At 34.1% G+C, this 15,651-nt stretch overlaps 2 protein-coding genes across 8 annotated transcripts; both read right to left on the bottom strand.

Moving 5' to 3' along the window:
• Window positions 1-310: 310 nt before the first annotated feature.
• On the bottom strand, window positions 311-3,443 carry LOC8282582 (RNA-binding protein 48). 2 transcript variants are annotated; one of them, XM_015723120.3, is made up of 8 exons: window positions 3,069-3,443; window positions 1,834-2,170; window positions 1,670-1,750; window positions 1,450-1,592; window positions 1,284-1,353; window positions 1,111-1,183; window positions 762-824; window positions 311-651 (listed from the first exon to the last, which is right to left on the bottom strand). In XM_015723120.3, the coding sequence occupies exons 2-8, from the start codon at window positions 1,977-1,979 to the stop codon at window positions 574-576; spliced, it is 654 nt and encodes a 217-aa protein (XP_015578606.1). In that variant the 5' UTR covers window positions 1,980-2,170; window positions 3,069-3,443; the 3' UTR covers window positions 311-573. The 2 variants fall into 2 exon arrangements, with proteins under 2 accessions (XP_015578606.1, XP_002525357.1); XM_002525311.4 differs by having other exon boundaries at window positions 1,450-1,589; window positions 3,069-3,400.
• A 462-nt stretch (window positions 3,444-3,905) lies between these two features.
• Window positions 3,906-13,036, bottom strand: LOC8282581 (ubiquitin-like-specific protease 1D). Of its 6 annotated transcripts, none has more exons than XM_048376488.1 (15): window positions 12,513-12,650; window positions 11,787-11,948; window positions 11,565-11,616; window positions 11,261-11,346; window positions 10,898-11,163; window positions 9,730-9,778; window positions 8,439-8,518; window positions 8,312-8,344; window positions 8,102-8,197; window positions 6,932-7,034; window positions 6,366-6,463; window positions 5,317-5,439; window positions 4,928-5,042; window positions 4,640-4,747; window positions 3,906-4,541 (listed from the first exon to the last, which is right to left on the bottom strand). In XM_048376488.1, the coding sequence occupies exons 2-15, from the start codon at window positions 11,793-11,795 to the stop codon at window positions 4,395-4,397; spliced, it is 1,365 nt and encodes a 454-aa protein (XP_048232445.1). In that variant the 5' UTR covers window positions 11,796-11,948; window positions 12,513-12,650; the 3' UTR covers window positions 3,906-4,394. The 6 variants fall into 6 exon arrangements, with proteins under 6 accessions (XP_048232445.1, XP_048232446.1, XP_015578641.1 ...); XM_048376489.1 differs by having other exon boundaries at window positions 11,574-11,616; XM_015723155.2 differs by lacking the exon at window positions 11,787-11,948 and having other exon boundaries at window positions 11,574-11,616; window positions 12,513-13,035.
• Window positions 13,037-15,651: the final 2,615 nt, after the last annotated feature.

Here is a 15,651-nt window from a genome sequence, read left to right as displayed (position 1 = left end):
TGATACTATCTCACAACTTTCTATCTCAAATCGGATCTTTTTGCGCATAACCCAAGGTTTGCATGATTTGATAAATTTCAAATCAGTAATTATTTAAATTTGATGGTTTTATTGCAAAGATCTTTATGTGATTTTTACAAGGATTTGATATCCATATGAGATATATTTCATAAACTAGATTTTGGTTAATATCTGCCAACAGCTCCCTAAACTAAAATGGTCTTTTTCCATTGGTGTGGTCAAGGAAAATAATGATCCTGGCGTGCTTTTAAGATTACCTTCCCAGTACTAAGAAAGACAACAGAATCCCTTGTATGCACAAGTCTTCTTTGATCCACTAATAAATAAGAGTTTTATCAAACAATTGTTATACATGCTACTATGGAAAATTAGGAAAACAATTTTCCGCATGCTAGAAATCAGCATCTAAAAAGTACAATCTGATTTCAGTTTACATATGCAGCTGATCCGATAATGAAAGCCATTTAGGCGAGGGGGTAAAACCACCTCAGACAAAAGGGCAAAAAAAAAATTCAAGTTTTGCAACTACAAAATTGCTGTCATAGTGTTCCATTATATCCGCCTTCTATTGTCTACTCGTGATTTCTTGGAAGCAGGTACAGCTTGTAGATGTTCAGAACTTGATTGAATCTAAAACAGAAGCAAACAAATAAGGGATTTTCCTCCTTTTTTTCTTCACTTTTCTGTAAGATTTAACAAAAAGAAAAACAACAGATAGCTGCAGATTAGTCAATAGTCACCTTATTGAGCTTTTCCCTAACCAAGCTAACAGTCTGATTCATAGATTGGGAAGGAAAATATTCCTGCAAATAACCACAATATTAAGAATTATAAAACTGTTTCAGCTAAATATAATCTTGAGAAAAATTACATGATAAATAGAATTAAAAAAACAAACCCAAACTACTCAGCTTTACAACATTGCAATTATTAGAATCTCTATCTAATGGTAGCATAAGTAGGAAATCTTCATGTAACCATCTTCAGATCAGAAACCAGTTCTGTACTTTACAATGCAATTGAAGGGCTTAAAAAGAACCTAGAAAAAGAGAAAAAACAAGAGTTGTCATAAAAGTGCAACAACAAAACCTGATTAGAGGAAACCCGTGTGATAGGAGGATCATTAATCTGAGACTTGTTATGTTGTGATCCTGCAGACTCCCTACAGAAAGGAAAAACAAGTTACAAATCCACTAGGGTAAAACCTAAACCATCAAAAAATAATACTTTTATAGCGAAGAATAAGACAGGAAGTCACTCACACAGCAGCGAGCAATGAAGCCTCATTGGAAGCACCTGGATTTTGAACTCTAGACCCCTTAGATCTTCCAGCTGAAGTCACACAGACAGAACATGAATCAGGAACAAAATGCAATGATAAATACCAATAGTAGAGGTTGTTCATTTCGCATAGAAAGGAAAACTCACGGTTCAACCTGGAAAGGACTTCCTTAATTCGGCCTTCTAACTTGTCTTTAGTATCAGAGAGGGTCTCAAAATGAGGTGCATATGAAACCTGCAATCTATTCCCCATAAAAACATACTCATCCAATTTTCTCTTTGCAAACCTGCTAAAAGAAACATTCAATAGCATGCCACTACATAGTAGATAATTATACAAAATTGAGAAATGCAAAAAGTGAATGACCTGGCATTGCAGACTAAGCTAAATTTAATCCAGTAAACATCAGTAAATTGGTCGCAATCTTCTGCATCCATTGGTTTGAAGCTAATAAAATAAAATATTAATCTAGAGGACAAAAAACGAATTTAAAAGAAAAATAAGAAAAAGAAAAGGAAGTGAATTATTACTCTTCAACGTCTCCATAAGAAGCGAAAAGTTTGAGCAAATCGTCGCCACAACCTAAAGCCGGAACATTTCTTACAATCAAATATCTTGATTCATCGCAGATTGTATAAACACGAATCGCAGGAGCCTCATCTTTGTATCGAGGCATTGTCTCTGTTGTTTTCCCTTTCCAAAATACTTGATTTATAAACCACTAGTGTTTTGCTTTTGAATCCAAAATTCCTAACACAACCCAGCTTTCTTCTCTGTTACTCTCTCAAGTCTCTCTCCCTTGAAAACTGATATCAAACTCAGTTCAGTAACTAACCACCAATTTCTTCTTCCAATCACATTGACGACCTGTCCTTTGATGGTTTTATGATACAGATTTGAGACATAGAAATTCTGTTAGTGTTTGCTGATAAATTGAACTGGGAAATATGGTTAATACACTAGATTAGCAATGGACGTAATGTTCAAAAAAGAAGTTAAAGGAGACATAACGTTCAGACAAGAAATTAATGGACGGTATATCTTTAATGAATCTAGAAAAGTAGCAGCCTTACTGAATTCAGAAAAATAAAAATAACATGCTTATGTGTAATCTACCTAATAAACACTAAATCCAATCATAATGTGTGCTTGTCATGCAAAAATGAAAGAGGGAATCACGATGAAATTTCAAAGACTAATACTAATTGATAATAGGAACTAAAACTCCCAAATTGAGTTAATATAGCAACATTAAACATAAAACAAAGTAAGTTCACTGTAGTAAATTCGAAACAAGAATGTATATTAGAACAGCAACCTAAAATAATTAATTAAAGTAAAATCAACAGCAAGCTGAACTATAATCCTAAAGTGGAAGCAAAGCAACAACTTGGAATAACATTTGAATAACTTAGTTTTAATCATTAGTGAAGTATCATGACACTCATTAGAAATGAAATTCAGAATTTCAAGTCACTTCTGGTCAGACTGGCCTAAACAATCAGGAAATTCATTTCTCAGATTGATAACAACAAATAAAAAAGAACATGAGAATTAAATTAAAAGGGAAGAAGAGACGAGAGGAAAGCGAACATAGTCGCACCAGTATAGCAGCGGAGATTGAAAAAGAAATCAATGTATTAAAATCCCCGATTTCTTAAAAAGTCCGAACACAAAAAACCTCAACTCTGAAACTGAAAATTTCAATCCCCAATCACATAACCCTAATTTTTTTTAACAGAGAAAAAAAGAAGAAGTCAATTACCTCCTCCTTTTCGGCGTCTATCCTTTTGACATTCACAGTATGGTTTTCTTTTAATTTCACTGCTACTGCCGAACTAAGGCTGTCCATGCAGAAACTAGAAGAACGAAAAGAAAAGAAGCAGAAGTAACTGCTATATCAGCAAGGAATAAAAAGACAGCCTGCCTGCCTCCCACGTTGATAAGAACAGACGCCAATATTCAATTTTTTACTTGGATCGAGTCTTTCATGGACTATATACCCTCTCAGTTCAGGGAGAAAACGGTCCGCCCAAATTTTTTTTCCTAATATTTAGAACATAGATTAAAAATTAGGGATTAAGGGAATTAGAAACAAATTAACCATCATTTGTTTTGAATTACCAATACGAAAATACTATATTATAATTTTATTCAAATATAGAAAAACAGTATTATTTTATTAGCTTGTGATTATAAGTTATCATCGAAAATTGAGAATACTAAAATAATCAAGACAGTATTAAAAATTTATACACTTTTGAAACTTATAAAGATTTTGTTTTGAATTACAGAAACTATTAAAAGGTCTTATCATTTTTTATAAGATAATAATTATTTCTATGATAACAAGGAAAGAAACACTTAATAAACAGTGTCTCATACCAGCTCTACACCCGGAGATGAACACAAATTGGTTTCAGCAGAAGACTCGAATGTTATGAAATAATTAAGTAAATGATAGTTACAGGGGCGCAATCAGCTCTGTGCATTTGATATGTTGTTATCAAACTATGGAGTTGGTTCAACAGAAATCATGCTTCTCAGCAATGTAATCCAAGATTATGCCCTAATTCCAGCCACATCCATTCTTATGCTCAGCAGTCACAAGTTGTCGATATATTAACCATAAAACAATTATTAACAATTCCATGGCGCCCAGTGGAACATTTATTACTTGTCCTTTTCAGCTTTGCTCTGTTTTGACATGAAGAATGATGCTGTATGTTGAGATTCTAAATTAAATGCCTAGAAACATTAAAAAAGAATTACAGCTTCATTGGTGGGTAATATCTTAAATGCCACCATCATCAGTGATCAACTCTATCTCAATTCCCTTCTATACATTGGCCGAAGCAATTGAAATGGACTTCTAACTCGCCAAAACTGGTCAGTTCCATGTCCGGGAAAACTCACTTCCAATATCTTTCTTTGTGACACTAATGGCATCTGAACCCATTTTTGGGCCTATACAAGAGTCATTTCACCATTGCTTTCCACACAATCTAATTTCGAACTAGTATTGCGAGCTATAGACAGATTGTACACTTAAATCTTAAAGAGAAGTAGTAGAGTCACAGCTGGATCAGCTTCAGGGTGAAGCAACCCCTGAAGGCAAATGAGGAGATTCTGAAACAGAGTCAGTGTCATTTGCATTTTTAAATTCATCCAAAAGTAACTTCCTGATTTTTACTCTCAAGCCAGAGGCCTCTTCAGGTCTGAACCACCGCTTGCCAAACTGAATAAGACAACAATTATAAAAAGAGAAAAAGATAAACTGCATCGAATTATATCACACCGAAGAAGCCATTCAAGTCTAGTAATGGGAGGAAATACCATTGCTAAATCTTTCTTTTTCAACCTCTCGGGGGCCTCTTCAATGAAACGCTCCATGAAGTAAAGTACAAAGAGACCACAATCATAATCATTTTTTTGTTGGGGTACCTGACATGAAACAATGGGTATCTAATTTGAGGTGAAGTTCAAGTTGATTATCAACAGAACCAGTGAAGCTTAACAACAAAACTTGAATAAGGTAATCACTGCATCAGACAGGTTAGAGCTGACAGATATTCTATTCCCCAAAATTTAACCATGGCTTAGAGCAGTTGATAAAAACTGAACCTCAATTTTTTTTTCCTCTATTCTACGAGGTAGACGTTTCCATATACGTTCTGCAATTGGAATATCTGAAGGAGCAACTTCTTGATTCATATAGTTCCATTCTTGTCTCAAATAGCTGCCCCACAAAAATGACATAACCTTTAGAATCCAATTCACGGTAAGGTATTATAGTCAATAGCCAATTAAATAACATAATGATAAATGCCACAATCTAAGTCTTATCATGATAGTGCCCAATGCTACACAGACAAGAAACCTTTGAAGGTCAGAAAATAAGTTTCCATTCCAACTTCATGCATTTAGTGAAATGAAGAATTCAGTGATATTTCTCTTTAGCAGGAGGTTGATTTTTAAAATGTCTCAATTTCCTGGAAAGACCAGTTGCCCACCTTTTAATTTCTTCAAAAACTTCTTTGCTAGAGTGAAGTCCTAAAGAATCCAAATGAAGTATGATCGGTCCTGATTCATCTTCCTTGTCTGGGATACAAATAATAACCAAGCTCCAGTGAAGACTGGATGCATTAACACCAAAAAATAAGTCAAAAATAGTTTAGGCGAAAAAATAGAAAGGAAGGTGATGAGAACATAAACTGCAGAAATCATTTGAACATTTAATTTCAAATTCCACATGTTAATTAGGGAAAAGTAAAATGAACCCATCAGGCACTAAACTGAACCAAGTAGATGATGCAAGACAAAAATCTAATTAATAATATTGACTGATACTTCTGCCGTTTATCGCCTATTAATACCGATATACATTTCTAACCAGAAAGCATATGCAGCTGTGCATGTTTGTGGAACACATACACAGCCATGTAGAACCCTAGGTTCTCGCACTTAAAATATTATAATTCAACAAACATTATACAGAAATATAAATTAAAAAATTGCTAAACAATCCTCCAAAAATATAACATGACTAATTAAGTTTCCTACAACTGAAATGCCAAAGGAAGAATGATAACTGCATGTAATTCCTCCAGTCCAAAATGATTTTGGGTCACAACCAGGAGTCAGACAAAAGGAAACACCTACAGGAAGATATATTTACATCTCATAGTGCCCATTCTCTAGTGCAATGGTAGAGATACAAGCTGCTGATTGCAAGAGCCTTTGACTTGCACCATAGTAGCCAATGAGAACTGCATAAATAGTTCTCATCAATTCAAGAAATTATAGTGCGCACTCATATTCCATTGATTAATAACTCCTCTAATTCTTAAAGTCTATCATAGCATTAAGCTCAATTTATGTTAGTTAAGAACCTTAGATCTTCGGAAAGTTAAGTCAGTGTCCTACTGGTAAAGTCAGTCCAACACTGAAATAAGATAAAGATCACAGCCTGCATATATCTTTAACAATCAGCAATAAAAAGAATAATAATTAGAAAGGCCAGAGCTTGTACAGCAGTTAAAACTAACGAAGAGAAACTTACTCATCATGAATTGGAATAAAGACATAAGCCTTCTGAAATATATTGACACCCTTCCACCACCTCCTGAACTTGATAAAAAAGGATTCCTTGTCACTCCCCTACATAAAAGAGAAGATGAGTTGTTGAATGTATCATGTGGGAAAATTTACACATGATACAGCAATCAAATAGAAAACATATGTCTATGCATAACTACATATGAAAGTTGCAAACTGTGCTGCAGCCATGCCCACATATCATAACTAATTGCCTCAAGATAAAATGATTCAGAGAATCTTACACCAGTTAAAGCAATATTGCCTCCCAAGATCCATGAAGTCATTATTAAAGTACTCTAAGCATACAGAAATTAAAATGACTCTGGCAGCTAAGAAACAACACGAATATTATTTTTAACTAAGAAGCTCAGCTCAGTAGTTCAGTTTTTCACATGCTCCAGTAAGAAGCAATTCACGTACTTTGGATCCAAGAATTTATGTGGCAAGGAAAATTAGAGGAACCAACACAAGGAAAAAGAGATATATAAGTTCCGCTTTTTGATAAGTAATCTGAAAAGATAAAACTACCTTGTATGATACAGCCTGTTTCAGCTTCTTGTAGAAGAATGTATTAAAAAAGTGACAATCACTTATGGCCTTGTTCGTTGGAGATGTTTGAAGCCGTAAATACCTGGATAAATAAACCAACAAGTCACCAAATTTAGCCAACTTCAAACATTCCATCCCTTAAGCATCAACATAGACCATAAAAATAATATATCAAAAGTATGTTGTTTAATACATACAATAAGATTCATCATCAACACATGGGCAGAATAAAATTGTGAAGACTAAGAAAGAAAAAGACATGTAAATCATTACAACAAGTTGAAATCTGCTTTTCATGACCCTTGAGAAGAAACTTGGAGCTGGGTAGCGAACAGAGCTTAACTCAAGCACCTTTAGCATTCAGCTCGCTGGCTCCCAGGCCAGAATGACAACATCATGAACAAGTAGTCCTCCTGGGTCTAACGCCATTCATGTAATTCTATATTTTCCTTAAACTATGTAATATCATACAAGCATAGATGTGAGACCAGTGAACACAAGTGCCACATTTGAAAGAAACAAAGAGCTTTCTTACATATTAGCTTCCCCTCCCCCGACATGCTCTTAAACTGTGCTTAACATATCAGCCTGCTGCTGTTTCATACAGCTAAAGAAGCTATTGCTTTTTGTGGACCTATCTGCATAACCTGTAGGTCAATGATTTTGATATTTTCCTCAAATTTCTAATCCAAAGTTTGAGTTTTCTTAGATCACTTTACTTCAAACTTAAAATACTTTAGTGCCCTGGTCTTTGAAGTGTGGCTCTTCTCCATTGTCCAGGTTTAGACAGAGCCAACCTCTCATATTTTTCTAATTTCTAAAGACAAGCAGATAATTGCTATTCCCAAGGAATGTTAGCTCTGACGCCTTGTCTATTGGATATTTTAATTTCTCTTGCTGAATCTCCAAAAGAAGTTGAGCATTCAGGAAAGTCTCCAGAACGCCTGCAATAGCCAGTGCATTCAAACTGCTGTTCTCAAAACAGGCCCTTGGGATGCAGCCATCATGAAACAAACAGCAACTAAGAATGTGACAACAACAAACATTAATTAAGAGAACCTTGCACGAAAGGAAAATCATATAAAACTGTTCATGCATTTATGGCCCTAGTAAATGAAATTAGATCTAAACAGGACCAAACATAACTACCTGATGTAAAAGTTCATAATAGGTGATGTCAAAAAACTATTAGGGGCTAGACTGTTTATATCTGTGTAACAGATTTCGACAGATTCACGATCATCCCTGATTAAAACAGATAGGCAAGAAACTATTAGCAGATTCACAATAATCTATGGCAGAAATTTAATACTATTTCCCAAAGAAGTCATCAACATCATCAGGAAAAATTTTAAGTACCTGGATGGGTAATAGATCTTAGCATCTTTCATGCTGAAACCAAGCAAAAAGTTATCAGAAACAACAGAATAGAAAGTTGAAATGCAGAAGAATAAGATAGGATAAAAGTATTGCGAAATTTGGTTACCATTCAGCAAGTTCGTTTTCTTGATCCATCTTTTCTACAAGCTGACTTTCATCCTCATCTAAAAGAACAACTGTCTGCCCCTGAACTTGTGAAAAAAATTCTTTCTTAAAAGCAATAAAGATATGTATCTACTCATGTTTGTGAAGTTTATGAAGATGGCCTTTCTGTCTCTTTTTGATGTCTAAATAATGTTACAAAGGATCTAATTGGGTTTTAATCATGGGAAACCTTCTCATGTGTTTAGAAAATAAGGTATCTAACTCTACTGCAATACCATTGTTGCCTAAATGGAGTTTTATCAATATTTCACTTGTTTGGACTTCAGAAGTTCATGTATGCCTCAATATAAGAAAATATTTCAATTAGTTTTAATAATAGTGATATCTCTCCACGAGAAGAACACCAATTACTTTTCATAGTTTGATCCACGGTGAAGGATTAAGCTAGATTTCATTGCATTTCAATCTATTAAACCATCTTAGTTACAAGGACTACCAAACTAGAACAGAAAACCTTTTCTGTCTCCAAGCTATTCTCAGTAAAACTATCAGAGTATAGGTTTGTTTGGTAACAAAACCCTATATACTTCTACATTCAAGATCCCAAATCACATCTTCTATCACAGGACTATTCCCACCCAACTCATACATTGGTGTATCAACTCTATGGCATAGAAGCGAGCATGTGTAGCAATTCGTCAAACACAACTAAACTGCTACACTTTAACCAGAGAGACAGTAGTTAAGGCTGTACAATTAAGCAGATGTCACCTAACTCAAATCTGTAGCCAGCCAGGTCTTGCCTTCTTGATAGCAATGTGCATAAATGGATTAAGTCTATCATTTGAGAATTAAGTCTATCAATGTATGGAGATATTAGAAGACATTTTGCAGATTTCTACAAACTCCTGGGAAAGCAGTTTTTCCAATCACTTCATCCCCCATGGCAATAAACACATTCAGTTTAAAAGTCATAATCAAGTTTGAGATTACTGCTGAAAGCCTCGAGCACAATCAAGAGTCTAAATCATACAGATCAAAGAACAAATAACAGGAAATTTAGACAAAAATCTGATCATCAGTCCAAACAAAAATGCATGTCATACATCATTCTGAAGATAATATAGGATGTGGCTTAAGATAACATATAATTTATACTTCAATTCCAATAATTCTGTAACCTATTAGGACCAATTTCCTCTCTTGAATAGAACCATGTAGCTGGTTGCAAAGTTGAAAAAGGCAAGCAACAGATGATAAGTTTGATGTGAGAGAGGACAAAAAATACATACCTTCCTAGGCCCTGAGCCATTTGAAGGTAGGAGTTGACAAACATCGCTGCTGCCACCAGAACATAGCAATAATTACTATGTAAGAAAGTAAATAATTCATTAAAATAAATCCAAATATTTGTTGTATTCATGAAAACTAAGTGCAATGAGGATCATATCCCTATGCTTAATAATATGGAAGTATTACAAAATTTAAAACTGAACCAAAATGCTATAAGTGTAAATCTAATTTAACAGGGTCCCCATGTCTGCACACAAGTACTAGAACTATGGTATACTTGATAGAAAAATGAACAAGAAATTATTAGGAAGAACCCCACACAAAACAATATATAATTACAATAAAAGGAGCACATAAGATAGAAAATGAGATGCAATACCATCTTTCCTAATAATACCTTCACAAATACACACCAAATGCTAAAGCTAAAAGTGTCTCTAATTCAGCCGGTAAAATTCAACCACCAGAAAAGCTTCAATGAAGCTAATATCAATCAATTTCTGTTAACAACAAAACGGTGAACATTCTGTGCAGTAAATGAGTTAACCAGGCTACACTTATTGATTGAATTGAACTGAATTCTTTAGAATCAACAACTTATGCTAATGCAAGCATTCTTATCAGGTCCAACAATCAAAATCCTGAGTTGAGAAACTACAAGACAGAGGATGTTCTTCAATGACGACACGGGGCAAGTAAATTAAATGGAAAAGAAAAAGTTTGAAGTAGGCTGCCTGATTCTTAGATTCACATAACTAAAGCCCAAGGACATCATACTATTCTTTCTCCATAAAATTTGGCCATGTGCGCCATTACTAAGTATTTCTAATTAAGAAATATTCTACTACATTACCCAAGTATGAAGTAAAATGACAGGAATTGAACTCATGCACTTGTCCTTTATACTGCCCCTCATCCACCAAAGGGAGAGGAGAGAGAGAGTGTGGGTGTGTGTTCCAATGCACCAAGCCGCCAACTAATGGCACCCCACCCCCCCATACACACAAAAAAAAAAGACTAACATGGCGACAATCAAATCATGCAAGAAACTGAAAATCTAAATTTGCCTACATTGTCAAGGATTACTACATTTCCAAGTCGCCAAGTAATAACATTTGACATAAACACGAAACCAAACAAAAAAATTGAGTAAAATAAATTTCTCACTTCTTGGAATAATTGATCTTCACACCTCCCCCATTTTGGCAGAAAGGACTAGCAGAAGCTCTGCCCTTTAGAACACCATTAGATGCATGATTATCCCCATTCCGTGAAAGGCTGTTAGCACACTGAAAAGGCAATTGTCTCGATGATGACTGACCATTTTGCCTTCCCCTTCGCAAAAAGGGACCATTAGATCTCGTTTTCGGGTGCTTGCATTGACCCAAAATTGACAATTCTTTACCAAATTCTTTGACTACACTGCAATCTGTCTGTTACATGATCAAAATAAGATAACAGCAATTTATGTTTTGCAGTGATGGAGGCTACTTGAAATGAGTCTTAAAAATGCAGTAACAGCACCCGTACATTTTGTTCCATCTTTCTACTAAAAATAGAGGCAAATTCAGACTGTGAATGGACATCAGATGATGCATTCTCCCGTCTAAACCCATCTGAAGAACAAGAAAACACATTTAGGTTTGATAAATATGAGCCCAAAACAAAAGCATAATCAATGATGGTACTACATGAAACATGTCCTTAATCAATAACTCATGCACATTAATTACATAACCTCAGTGCATTAGTAATATTTATCAATGAAAGGCAGTAAATTTATCTCCAGTTCAGCTTTTCGAGGAGGTGGTAAAAAAAAAAAAGTACAACTTACCAATTTTACCTGAGCTCACAAATTGAGTAGGCTTCTCACATATTTCAACATCCTGTCCACAGAAAAAGTAGAAGAATCATGCCATGGATTCATCTACTCTATCAGATCATCAAATAAAGCTTGCGTCTGCTAATGACTCTACATGAATATTTATAAATAAGAACCCTTAACAATAATCAAATACCCAACCAAAAGCCTTGCGTGATTATAGAGATACTCAACCTGATTCATCCTAGTTCAGTACATGAACAACATTCTTTTTCCATTCCATACAAAATGAGCTCTCCAAACTACCACGCAGAACATGTTAAACACTAAAGAAAAAGAATTTTCATGGTTGACTGAGGCTTTCTTCTCCCTTGTTTCATCTAGCAAATTTGAAGGCTGCCATTATGAAATTCAACATAAGGAGATTGAACACAAACATTGAAAGCTTCCTCAGACTTTCTAACTAGAATTCTGCTTTCAAAATTTTTACCTGTACTTTTCTTTACACGCTGTAAGTGCAATAAAAACTCAAGTATTTACCACAAAATGAGGTGCTATAAACTTAGCGAAGCAATTGAAGCAATTTTGACTTCCAACACTTGAAATCTAAATGGCCTGGTTTGAAAACATCCAAGAGCTCAATTAATTAAATTCTTGCACAAGACTTAATTCTTTTAAAATGCCTCGTTTTTTTCTTAAGTCGAGAAGAAATGATCCTAGCATCTATGAGCTTTCCAAACATAGGATTTAATTAAATAGAATTAAACTGAATACAAATTTTTGGATATTTAGACTTCCCAAACACACTCAATGAGCACTAAATCACATATATTATATCCAGTAACCCTAGGTTCAAACTTCTCTTCCTACACCATGAAAACACAAAGGCCTAAACTGCGCACATGACCAAGACAAAAATAGTAAAAAGCAAAACTTCAAAAATTGAAGAAAAAAAAAAACCGTGTCTGGCTGTCGAGACTTTCTTCGCCGTTGCTCCTCCTCGAGAGCTTTATGCAAAGCGCGAAGCTTTTCTCCTCCGTCAGCCAATCTTGGGCTCAATAATACAAGGTTTTTCTTTTGTCTCTTAATAGCGTCTTCGAGCTCGCGATCGGTCATGCGCGCGTAGTCATCTCTCGGCGAGTGATCGACGATGCTCATCGTAGGCGAGGGCTCTGATTGTTCTTCTTTAGTTGTTTTGATGATTAATAACGGTGGTGGGTCGTTGTCGTTTTGTTCAAGTATGTGGTTCCAATCAAGTTCCAGTGGTCTCTTCCTTGAATTGTCTTCTTCCATGCATCAATTCCAGAGCAATTTTAAAAGGAAAAGAATGAAACTTAAATAAAAAAATGTAATAGCTATTCTGTTGTTAGTGGAATTTGGGAGGGAGAGGAAATGTGGAAGGAGGAAGTGACTGTGCTGGTCCCGTAAATCAGTCGAGCATTCACCTCGATAAAAGCTAATTTAAACTCGCCTAATTAATAAACCAGCTGAGCTCAAATAGACAAAATTAGTAGTCTATTCTTTCATAGCCGTACACTTCAACTTTAATCCTTTTCACTCCAGTGCCTTAATTTTATACATTTTTTATAATATTTAAATATTTTTTAACAGGCAACTTAATCTAACATGTTTATAAGGATCGGACAATTTTAAAAGCTTATAAATTTAGAGTTTAAATAATTATTAAATTAAACTAAATAATTATAAAATGTATAGTTAACATATATTAATTGTTAGAGCATCCGGACAACTTCTTAAGTCATGTTTTTTTCATTACAAAGATCATATTGCAAAATTTAAATTTTATAAAATTTTTTAATTTATTTTTTTATAAAATAATTCAAGAGCAGTATTATTAATTTTTAAATTTAAGAGTGAGAAAGTGACACTTAAGTATATCATATTATTTTTTTATTTTTTATTTTTTATTTAAAAATCACATTTTTTTCTTTTTATTTGTTTTTTTATTTTATTAATAAAAATTTAATAATAAAATAAGATAGAAAATATTATTAAAAATATATATATTTTAAATACCAGTTAAAATATAAAATTATTTATTTATAATTTAATAAAGAGACATATAGAAAACATCGTTAAAAATGCTCTTAGCAGTAGAGAGATGCAAATTTTTCAAGTGGACCGCTAAAGATTTTATACGTTCTAAGAAAAAAAATACAATTCCATATTATTTTTCTAGCTTTTCACTTTATAAAAGTTTAATTTTGTAGGAGGCGGAAGAAGGTGTGGAATTTGAGACTCTACCTCTAAAAGCAAGATTCCTTACAATCTAGCTGTATTAGCAAAGTTTAGATGTTAAAGTGGGTAAATTGTCCAGTTGGTATCAAATCTTAGGAATGTATATCAATTTGATACCAAAACTTTAATTTGAATCAAAATGGTATCAAAATTATAGGAAAGTATATCAATTTAATCCAAATGTCCAATTTCCGACAAAGGATGGTGATGTGGCAATATGAGGAGGTCTATTCCGGTTGATTCACCCCTCAGCATGTGCCACATCAATTAAATCAGCTTACTCAACAAGGGTCTCATTCTTTTCCCAAATTAAATCCTCATTTCTCCTAATTTCCTCTAATTGATCCTAATTGAACTTCTCTCTCTTATTGAACCTAAAGCACCGTTGCTACACCTGTTACCCCCACTGTGACCTCAATCTCTCCTTCTTCGTCTGCTTAGCTTCGTTAGAAGCCTTAATCTAGTGTGGCAATTTAGCTTCGGTTAAAGTATTGGTAACTTGCATTTTGTTCTTTCGTTCTATATGTTACATGTTGATAGTTTTGTTTGGTTTTTAGTAACTTGCAAAGGATGTTCTTCTGTTATTCTGCGTTTTCTTCTATTTTGTGTTTTCTTCTGTTCTGTATGTTATATATTAATAGTTTTGTTTGGTTTTTGGTAACTTGTAAAGGATGTTCTTCTATTGTTTTATGTTTTCTTCTATTCTGTATGTTACATGTTGATAGTTTTGTTCGGTTTTTGGTAACTTGCAAAGGATGTTCTTTTGTTGTTATGCGTTTTCTTCTGTTTTGTATTTTCTTTTGCTCTATATGTTTGGTGAATCTTTGGTATTGTGGTTGTAGGCTTCAAGTTGTGAGTGAATTAGCAGAGTTGAGGCGACTAAATTAAAGCTTAGACAAATTTGGATTGTTTGTTCTAGAGTTGAAGTTGGTAGGCTTCAGTTAAAGCAGCTGAAGAAAGAAAGTATTATATTGAAAGTCAAGTTGGAGACAACGACAGAGGAGTTAGCAAAAGTTAAAGATATGAGAGATTTTTATAAGATTGGATTGTTTGTTGTAGTTGGCATTTTTTTTTGTAAGCTATTTGTGTATATGATTTGAATTGTTAGTGTTGGTGTTAATATTTTATTATGTATGACCTTTTTTAGTGTTGGTGTTGGTATTTTATTTTGTAGGACCTCTTTCACATTTGTAGTGTAGTAAAACTACAATGATTTCTTATTGTAGCACCTGCTATTAAATCAATAAAAGAAACTGTTATTTCTATTTATATATATAAATTATTTCTTATAATACAAATGCTAAGTAGTGGTGTTGTAAAAGTGTTAACCATTGCACTTTAAGTAATTACAAAATAGTAACTTGTATTAAGTGCGGAACACAAGAACATGAGAATATAATTAAATGATTTTATGGTCCTGTTCAAAATACAGTGTTTGCACTGAGCACAATAAACAACCATTTGAAAATCTATCCTATAGGACCACAAAGCATCTTTAGTCCTAAAAGCAACAAAACAAGTTCCTACATGTAAACAATGATAAGGCCAAGCTAAGGCTTGCTCTTGTCTCCAAGACCTGCAGGCATCCAAGACTTCTTCTTGTTTGAGGTTGCAGTCTCAACATTTCCTTTCCTCTTAGCCTTTTGAGTTGTTGCTTGCACCTTATCTTTTCCCTTTCCCAAACTTTCATTTGGAGTAGGATTAGATCTAGAAGCTTTCTTTGATGCTGTGGAAAGAGTTGCAGATATAGGAGGTAGAAATGGCTTCTTGCCCTTGCCCTTCTTCTTAACTGTCTTCATATTACTCTGTTGCGAGCCTTCATTCGGGCCACTTGATTGAG

This window comes from Ricinus communis, chromosome 7 (genome assembly GCF_019578655.1).
Source record: "Ricinus communis isolate WT05 ecotype wild-type chromosome 7, ASM1957865v1, whole genome shotgun sequence".
NCBI lineage: Eukaryota > Viridiplantae > Streptophyta > Magnoliopsida > Malpighiales > Euphorbiaceae > Ricinus > Ricinus communis.
The sequence above is the reverse complement of the archived record's forward strand: the minus strand, read 5'-3'. Positions and strand labels throughout refer to the sequence as shown.